This window comes from Abrus precatorius, unplaced genomic scaffold, assembly GCF_003935025.1.
Source record: "Abrus precatorius isolate BTA unplaced genomic scaffold, Abrus_2018 Scaffold11, whole genome shotgun sequence".
Classification (NCBI taxonomy): Eukaryota; Viridiplantae; Streptophyta; class Magnoliopsida; order Fabales; family Fabaceae; genus Abrus; species Abrus precatorius.
Genome location: NW_020874303.1, coordinates 18,351,340 through 18,361,411, shown reverse-complemented (window position 1 = coordinate 18,361,411; position 10,072 = coordinate 18,351,340). Strand labels below are relative to the sequence as shown.

General features: G+C 34.0%; 1 protein-coding gene across 1 annotated transcript; it reads left to right on the top strand.

Moving 5' to 3' along the window:
- Window positions 1–626: 626 nt before the first annotated feature.
- LOC113855265 (AT-rich interactive domain-containing protein 2) lies at window positions 627–9,835 on the top strand. Its single transcript, XM_027486829.1, has 2 exons — window positions 627–2,187; window positions 8,353–9,835. The coding sequence occupies exons 1-2, from the start codon at window positions 1,213–1,215 to the stop codon at window positions 9,235–9,237; spliced, it is 1,860 nt and encodes a 619-aa protein (XP_027342630.1). The 5' UTR covers window positions 627–1,212; the 3' UTR covers window positions 9,238–9,835.
- The last annotated feature ends 237 nt before the right edge of the window (window positions 9,836–10,072 follow it).

The window sequence follows — 10,072 nt, the reverse complement described above, 5'->3', positions numbered from 1 at the left end:
AGGTACGAGTATGAAAATTAAAATTACTATCTATGCTGATATAAAATTGAGTACGAGTATTTTTTTAAAACTCATACAAAGAAATAGTTCACAATAACTAGAGAGAATGAGAAGAGAAAAAGATGTTATTTAAATTTTTTTAAATAATAAAAAACAAAAATAAACTATTTTAAAAATATTTAAAACTAACATCATCTTATATTATTTCATATGTTATTTAATGTGACAAATCATCATTATGCTATTTTATAACAACTAAAATAATTAATAATTATTAATTTCAAGAACTATCATTTAAAATTTTAAAAATTAACTTTAATTATTTTATATATTTCAAAAATTAAAACAAAAATTTATCTAATAAATATTTTTTATATGATCATTTAATTATACATTATTATATTATTAAAATATTTTATTGTATAATAATTAATATATAAATTATATTTATTATATATTTTAATTAATTAACAATATAATTTTTTATATCAATAATATTAAATTACATTCATATGGGCCGGGCTCAATCTGAGTGAGCCCAGCCCATATTCATAATAACCCTAAGTAGCAAACATATATTTTTAACCAACATTTATATGAACAACCTTCTCTTGATATTTGTTATTAATCCTACTTTTTTTCTTGAAGAAGATCCAAGGGGAAGGTAAGAGAAATATACCAAGAAGCAGAGGCGGCTTTTTATTCCGATAATTTCCCCTTTAGTAACCTTTTTAGCGTTGTACTTCTCAGTTCTCTTCCCTTTCGATACTTCTCTCCCCTTCTCCCATGTCCACTTCCATTTGCAGCATTCAAATCTAACTCCACTTTGTGTCACTGATCAATGCTCAACACTCTCAGGTTCCAGGTTCCAAGTTCCAACCTCGATCTTCTCTCTCCTCCCACCGTCACTCTTCTACGGTTCTGTTATGCCTCAGTAGCCAGCTTAAGGCCATGATCATTAGGTAAATCTGCCAACACAAACGCCAAATGGTCACACCCCTTTACACCTTTGGCCAATTCTCTGCATCCAAATCACTCTATCATCTGTATCTGTAAATGTTCTCTCTTGATCAGCTGGTCCCTTTGTTAATTTTGGTTTGCGTTTGTATGATCAACACTTAGAAGATGGCAAGCTAGGATTTTTACTAATACCCTTGATTTTTAACAATAAGAAAAATAATAATAAATCTTCGAAGTAGGGAATCGAAGTTCATGGAAGGATGGTCGTCTTTGTCAAATGGGTCTTCCTTAGATTGCATTGGAGTTGAAAGAGTGTTTGCATTTCATGATAATGATTGTTTCCTTGTAAAAGATCATGTTGATAATGCTGCTGATAATGACAAAGTTAAACAAAAATGCTCGTTCTATCAAAATTTTCCGGATTACCTGAAGGATAGTTGTTCTAAAGGTTTTGCTCGGTCTGTGCCGGTTGGGCTCGGCAATGGTCAATTGGTGGATTTGTACAAACTGTTCTCCCTTGTGAAGGAAAGAGGAGGGTATGCCGTGGTGTCAGAAAAAGGATTGTGGGGTAATGTGACCAAGCAATTGGGTTTGGACCTTGAACTTTTGGCTTTGGTGAAACTAGTTTATGATAAGTATCTGAATGATTTTGAAAGGCAATTCAGGAACACGTTTGAAGAGAAGAACATAAAAAATGGGAATCATGGGTGTGATTGGGATTTTGAGTCGTTGCCGTTAGATTTGGAGAAAGAGTTTAGAGGTTTATTACGTCCAAATCTAAAGGACAAAGATGATGATGAACTTGTCATGTTAGAATCAGAAAAAATTAGGAAGTACATTGATTTGGTTAGCTGCAACAATGATACTAATATATTGGACACCAAAAATCAAAATAACAAATGCAAGGATGTCCAACAAGTTGATGGTGATGATGATGATGAAAAATCCTGTAATGGCATTAAGGATGATCCTGCTTCCTTGGGTGCGGAAAGTACTAAGAAGGAATTTACTAAGAACAAACGCAAACGGGAAGCTTTAACTGCCATGCTAAACTGGATGAGGCATATTGCAAAACATCCTCTTGATCCTTTAACTCAACCAATGCCAAAACCATTAAAATGGAAGGAGTATGAAGGCCAGAACTTTTTTGGTCAGGTACTGAGAGCAAGAGAGGTTCTGTTGCAGAGCCGGCATGTAGAACGAAATAGTGGATCTTCTTCTTTGCAGGTATAACTTCAATGCACGTGATTATTTTAGCCGTTGGATTTTTGCATGTCTCATTTCCTGAAGCAAATCAGCATGTTTAGTGCGTAGTTATTGTTATATTTTACTTTTGTTAAGCGTTACAGTGTGCTTGGCTGATAACAAAAGAGCATCACAGTGTGGTTAATTCTGCCTCAGTAATAAGTATAGAATCTCAATCCATTAGTTTCTTTCCTATATTAACTATACATACAATCCAAAATCTTACCTTGCACACTGCAAAAAGTCAAGACTTTTACAGTTATCCTAAATTGGATGGGATTGGTCTAGCTTGGAAAAACGCCGGTCCCACATTTATACTTCTAATCTTGGAACTTTATTAAGAGAAAGCTATTGTGGTCGCATTTATTAGTTTTCCCCCCTTTTTATTAACTAGTAAGAAAATGATTATTTGCATTATGAAGTCTCCATCAATAACTTTAAATGCATTAAAGCTTGTTCCAAAGAGAGTAAGCTTTAGCATAACGCTAAGCTTACTGCCTTGTGACTTGGGATTCACGGGTTCAATTCATTGCAACAGCATTTCTGCTTATTGGGGTAAGGATGCATACATCTGATGATAAACCTTACACCAGTGTGAACCTTGTTCAATAAGAACTTAGGGCCTGTTCGTGTAGCTTTCAAACTTCTGTTCTAGCACAATTGAAAAATATCTCCTTCTTACATAACTTGCATCAGAAATTGTGTAAACTCCGTTTGAGGAGTTACACAAACAGGCACTAATAATGGAGGTGCAGAAGTCAATTTCATACATTACCTGTGAAAACACGACTTTGAATCAAATCTGTATTACAAGGTCTAGTTTTCCATATGCAGAGTTCAAGAAAAAAAGGGACCAGAGTGCCAAACTCGGTAAATACCAATAATATATAGGTTGGACTTGGATCCAAGGTGAACCTAACCTTGTAACCCTAGATTGAGCTGCTGCTGACCTGTAGTGTTTACTTAATCAGGTATATATGACTAAGCCTATATTATTTGTTAACCCATTTAACTTTACACACTCTCTTAGAATTTACATAACACTAAAAAGACTATTTTCATAATAAATTATAAAATTTAATGAAGAAAGAAGCCTAAATATACAATTTACCCTTGATATAGATTGCCTTTTGAACTTGCTGTCTAGTTTGACCAAAAATAAAATCAACAGTTTAGTAAAGTGGTTAGAAATATATTGTTAGGAATTATGAATTTGACATGCCAAGTAAATGATTAAATGGCTTGTGTTATGATTGACCATGTAAATAAATCAGTAGTGTCTGGGCTGAGCAAATTTGACACAATGATTAAATTGGCCGAGTTATAATTAAGAAATATCCTAACACGCCTGCCTTGACTCAATCAATCCACTAACATGAATTGACACTCATACTTGAGGGAATTGTTATTTTTTAAGTAAAGTGTCTAAGTAATGCCAAAATTGATAACTGGTTACATTTCAGACCATAAAGGGTGCAACATAGTCAGTATACTAAGTCAATTGTTCTATGTGCAGTAAAACGTGGTGGTTATTGCATATAGATGTTTACCTCTGGTTCACCATTTAAAAAGCCAATTTTAATTTGTAACTAATGAAGTGCCCATTGATAAATACAACCATGCAAGAAAGAGACAAGTAGGAGCAACTTAGACCTTAAAGAGTAAAGGTGTCTTATGGTCAAGGCAAATATTTGTGTACATCTTTTGGCCACTAGATGAGCTGTCAACCAGTACATGGTTTTTATTGATGTGTGAGCAATGAAGAAGTGGAGATAGGTGTAGCAGCAACATTAATATTATTTTCTATAAACCACCTACTATTAATAGTTGTTAATATAGCGCTGTGGGCCGCCACGGGGCATTTGTCATGTCACGGCAGTTGTAGGTGGTTGTCACAGGATACTATTGTGCAATTTTGGAGAAAGGAAGAAACTCCTTTCTGTTTTTTCCAAAATGCACCATTTTGATTATTTTTAGGGGTAGAAAGGTCATTTACCCTTTATAAAATATATATATCAAAAAATTGAATTTCATCTTCCTCCACACACTTCCTCTCTACATGAAACGTTGGGACCTCAACATAGCGGTCTCTTCCCTCCTCACCGGCTCACCCATTCCATTTTGTCAAAAAATCAGCTAATCCAAAGGCTCACCTGCTCTATTTCAGTGGAGAAATCAGCCTTTTTGGCGTCTTCTCTGCTTTTCTATTCACCAGATGAATCAGTTTTTCCAAAGACTCACTCATCCCATTTCATCGGAGAAATCAACTTTTCTGGTGTATGTTCTGTTTTTCTGTTGGAACTCTGTTTTACTATTCACTTATGACTCCTACTTTTCTATTTAGCTTTTTTTTTTAATATAATACCCATGCTATAGTGTTTTGTACTTTTACACTGTTACTTTAGAGTGATGATTATCTATAAAACACTTCTACACTATTACTTGGAACGATGATTATCTAATCTTGAGAATTTCTTTAGCATTTATATTAAAATGTTGTTTACATAACATATTATATATGCATATTATAAATTTTTAAATAGTAGTTATTCTACAATACACTGTTCTGCTATAGCGTTGTAAGAGTCCGCTGCTATTCGAGATCATACATGTTAATAGCGTGCTATACCGGTGCTATCACACTGGCATGGTGTGCATGTTTGTCAATTGCCACTGCCACCACATCGCAGCAGGCAGCAGGTGCAGGTGTTTGCGTTCAAAATAGGGAGATGTTTGCACTGCAATCATGCAATTTGGGGGAAAGAAAGAAACTATTCTATTTTTCATAAAACACACTGTTTGAATTATTTTTAAGGGTAGAAAGGCCATTTACCCTTTATAAAACATATATGTTGATTTCATCTTTCCCACGCTCTCCTCTCTCCGTGAAAAGTCCGAGCCTCACTGACTCACTCATTCCATTTCGCCGGAGAAATCAGCCTGTCTGGAGGCTCACTTGCTCCATTTTGCTAGAGGAATCAGCTTTTCCAACACCTTGTCTCTGGCGTATCCTCTATTTTTTTGTTAACCAAAGAAACTAGTTTTTTCGTCATCTCCTATCTGGCATTTTCTATGTTTTTTGGTTGACAAAAAAAGTTAGATTTTTCAGCATCTCTTCTATTTTTCTATTCACTAGTCACTCTTGCTTCAACTTATCATATGAAAGCATTTTTGTTTAATATAACACATGTTGTAATGTTTTGCACTATTATATGTGCATATTATAAATCGACTAAACCCTCATTTTGGTTCTTGAGATAGTTAGTATTTGCTATTTTAGTCCTTGAAATATTAAAAACTTCATGTTAGTCTTCGACTTTCATTTTTGTCAGATATTTTAATCCTTAAACACAGATACCGTTAACAAACAATAACAAAATGTTAACATGACATGTTAAGTGTTATGTGGGAAGGCTTATATGACAAAACAACGTCATTTTAGAGTGTTAAACATAATTTCCCTATTTCTCTCATAAAATACCCTAAAATTTTCTCCAAATTAGTTTATGTAGATGCACCCCAAAGGAATTTTGCAGAGACTATTAGTATTGGTAATACCAATATTGGGGAAGTTAATTCTTGGTCATGATCAAGGTTCTCGCATGACTGTCAGCATTGGTAGTGCAAAATTTTGGAATGATGGGGATGAACTAGTCAAAGAACACCAGTGCACTACTGATTCTAGTGTAGTTTATTCACAACCTCAGCTAGAAGACCCATCATCATCTAGTATTATCCTGGATAATAATATAAATGTTGATGCATGTCAATATGCCAGCCTTCAAACTCTTTCAGCAAACTCTTTCAGTTGCAAGATTTGATCTTGATGGAGGATCATTGGGTAAAGAAATTTTTGCTCATTGGAAAAAAGCACAAAAGCAAAAAATAGAAACGAAAACAGGAAAGTCATAAAGGACACCATGATGATCTCTATATTTGGAGCAAAACCAATTAAAAAAAGAGAAAAAATGGAAGGTAAAAGAAATGGCAAAACTATAGAGTGATAAAATGAAGAGATCCTCCATAGATTTGTCAAGTAAGAAAGAGACACATGAAGTAGACATTTAAGACAGTAGAAATTTGTTGAACTCAGCGACTATAATTCTAAATTAAAAATCAGAAAGATTGATACCAAACCAAAGGCATTAAACGTAGCTTTAACATAGAATGATTTAGGAGAAAATTTTAGAGTTCTTTGTGAGAGAAAAGGAGAAACTATATTTAGCACTCCAAAACGATGTCCTATTTGCTATATAAGCTTTTTCATGTCACACTTAATATGACATGCCAGTATTCTGTTACTCTCTGTTAACGATATGTGTGTTTAGAAACTAAAATGTTCGACAGAGATAGAAGTCAAGGACTAACATGAAGTTTTTAATATTTCAGGGACTGAAATGGCCGACACTAATTATCTTAGGGATTAAAATAAGGATTTAATCATTATAAATCTTTAAATAGCGGTCTTCCCACTATATGCTATTCTGCTATAGCGTTTTAGGGGTCAGCCACTATTTGAGATAAACAACTATGTTTCAAATAAATCCAAATTGAACTACAAAATTTTTTTCATTGGATTGGATGATTTTTTATGACTTTCCTGTTTTCATTTCTCTTTCTTGCCTTTGTGCATTTTTCCCATGAGCAAATTAGCACTAATATCTGAGTCAGTGACATCTAATACTACTCATTATATATATGCTTAAATCTAAATTTTAATTTTAATAGCTTACATAGTAGTGTGCTCCATATTTGAACTCTATTTGACTTTTCTTATTGTCAAATGAAAGTGTCTTTGCATGACATCTAATTTTATGTCTTTATTGTGGTAAATTTTCAAAGTAGGTCAAGTTTCTTAAAATTTCAAATTGCAACCTATATCATTCTTAAATTGTTTTTTTTTTTTTTTTTGTCTATTAACTCTCTTAAACACTTATATTTCCTTTTCATTTGTAACTTGCAAATTTATTCTAAAACTTTTTTTCTGCATGACTTTTGAGCATCACCAATATGCTCTCTTTCAGTTTGTTGTTTTTGAGTGTCAGTGGCTAGGTCAAAGCAAATGCAAGAAAGCATTATGATTTAGTTTGTTGCATAATTTTATTGTATGTTTTCTAAGACCTAGGTGGTTTGAGAACTAACATCTCCATCTCCATTGCCTTGTTAAAGTTTGTACAGCTGACAAATTAATGATATACTAACATGAAATGGGATAAAAACTTTAGGAGAATCACAACACAAAAATTAATTTGTATAGTTGAAGAGCCTAAAGTCTTATAAATCCCACATTAGAGTTTCATACTTCCAATGTGAGACTCAAGTCTCGTATCTTGTAATTGGGATTCTAACATTCCATCACGCTTTGTAGTCCTGGTGCACATGCAAGTTGGCTATGCACTAACCTTTTGACTTGTCTTGAATAAACACTCCAATGTTGGCATTACTACCCCTGCCGCTGAATTGCAGCTGAAAGACATAATAAAAAACTTTAATACAACAACAACCAAGCCTTATTATCTCAATAGGTGGGATCGGTTACATGGATCACACAATGCTATTGAATTCGGTTAAAAATCAAATTTTTAGAAATTTAGTTAATCAAAAGGTCTCTTTTAATAACTTTGTCTAAGGTTCTTTTAGGTTTTTCCTTGACTTCTCTTTGCCGAAGTAAGAGATAATAAAAAACTTTAATACCAATTGAAAAAAATCTTAGGAGAACAACATTACAAAAGCTAGCTAGCTGTTGTAATTGGAAAGTTCAAGGCTTTATAAACCCTACATTAGAATCTCATACTTCCAATGTGAGACTCAAGTCTGATACCTTACAATTGGAATCTTAACTGAATGATGTCCTCTTTTTCTGTTAATTTCATTAGTGCTTCAATTCCCATTATTTCTATGTGGGGAATGTGAATTGGTAATCTTGTGGAAGAACATGTATATGATATGAGGGTTTACATGGAGGTTGTGGCCTGGATATTGTTGTAGCTTATGACTATACAATAGTTAACAGATGTTTTGAGAAGAGAGTAATATACTTTGATATTCAAACAGTAACAAATGATTCTGCTAGAAGAGAAGATAAAATTTAACTTAGTGTTATGTAGAGAAGTTCTATAGAATTTTCTGGAATTGTATGTTTTGCAGAAGGTGAAGATGCATCCTGCCATGTATGATGATCCTGTCACTCTTGATCATCGTGCTACAGTGAGGTTGAGATGTAGTGAAAGGCTGCCTACCTCTGTTAAATCTCGGTCATGCTCTTGCTGCAATCCATGTTCCCCCAATGGAAATAGATTGGCAAGTTCAATCAATACAGAGGCAGAAAACTGTCCTCTGGAGAAAAAAACCACACCAGATTTGTTGACCGCAAAAATCATGGCTGATCCATCAGGGGATGATGTTCGCGAAAAGCAAGTTTCTGTAGGTCCCCTTTTTCAAGCAGAAGTTCCAGAATGGACTGGTGTAGTTTCTGAGAGTGACTCTAAATGGTTAGGCACTCAAGTATGGCCTTTGAAACATGACACAAAACCTGCTACTGAAACGGATCTTCTTGGGAGAGGAAAACAATCGAAGTGTTGCTGCCAATTTCGAGGTTCTGTTAAGTGTGTTCGATTTCATATTATTGAAAATAGGTTGAAATTGAAGCTTAAATTGGGTTCTGTATTTTACCATTGGGGATTTGATCAAATGGGTGAGGAAGTTTCACTTCAATGGACAGCTGAAGAAGAAAAGAAATTTAAGGATATAATGAGGTCAAATATTCCCTCACAAAAAAAGTTGTTTTGGAACAACCCCTCCAAATACTTTCCAAATAAGACAAGAAGAGACTTGGTGAGCTATTACTTCAATGTGTTTCTTATTCAACTAAGAAGCTATCAGAATCGGGTGACCCCAAAGAATGTTGATAGTGATGATGATGAAGTAGAATTTGGGTCTTTCAGTGATGGTTTTGGGGTGGAAGCTGTCAAGGTTTCAAGTATTGATTTGCTGGAGTGTTCTGAGAACAAGCAGTGCACTGATTCGGAGTAGACAAAATTGTAGTGTAAATTTGATAGTTGGATCTGAACCATTTTGAGGTTCAGAAAATATTTTCCTTGGTCAGACTAAAACTCTCTCCATGGTAAATTGAATGTATCACATAAACTAGAAATTTTGGCATAATATAGGAGGCTATATGGAGAGAAAAATACCAAGCTGGGGCGTGGCTAATGTGTTGAGAGTTTGGAAGCAAATATGGACGTCTCGAGTGTTGTCAACCCATAATGAAGAACTTGCAGAGGCTGCTATTTATTTTGTTGGATGAAATAGCAGTTTAACTGGTTCTTGGAGGCTGCACTACTAGTGCTGTAAGACTAGTTCTTTTAGTCCGAGCTAACGCTTTCATTTATGCTTCTAGTCAGTGTTTTTGTACATTAAATTCATAAATTTTATTGGTGGCATGCTTTGACTTTGAAATTGAACCTTTTTTTTTCTTGAGCTTTTCCTTTGAAGCATGGGTGAATGTAAATGTGCATTTGTCTTAATCTCACTTGAAATTCATAAAAGAGAGGAGAGCTTTAAAGGCTTGGTTCAATTTCTTGTTTTATTTCTTAGGACGAAAAACACATGGAAGGATGGATTTGCGTTTGATTTCTTGGCTGTTGATTCTGCTTCTCATATTTTAGTTTATCTCATTCCTCTTAACATGTTTTTTTTGTTGTCTCAGCTGTTACAAACAATGATGGTGATAATAAATAAATAGGATAATTAGAGTAATAATATTATGATGGTAGAAACAATTATAAGATGGTCGTGATAACAAAATAACAAGGATAACAATCATGATAATGACAATAATAATGATGGTGATAATAATAATTATATT

Coding starts and splice junctions, on each gene's coding strand:
- LOC113855265 (XM_027486829.1), top strand. CDS start 1,213: ATGGAAGGATGGTCGTCTTTGTCAAATGGGTCTTCCTTAGATTGCATT. Junction 2,188..8,352: donor GTGGATCTTCTTCTTTGCAG/GTATAACTTCAA, acceptor TATGTTTTGCAG/AAGGTGAAGATGCATCCTGC.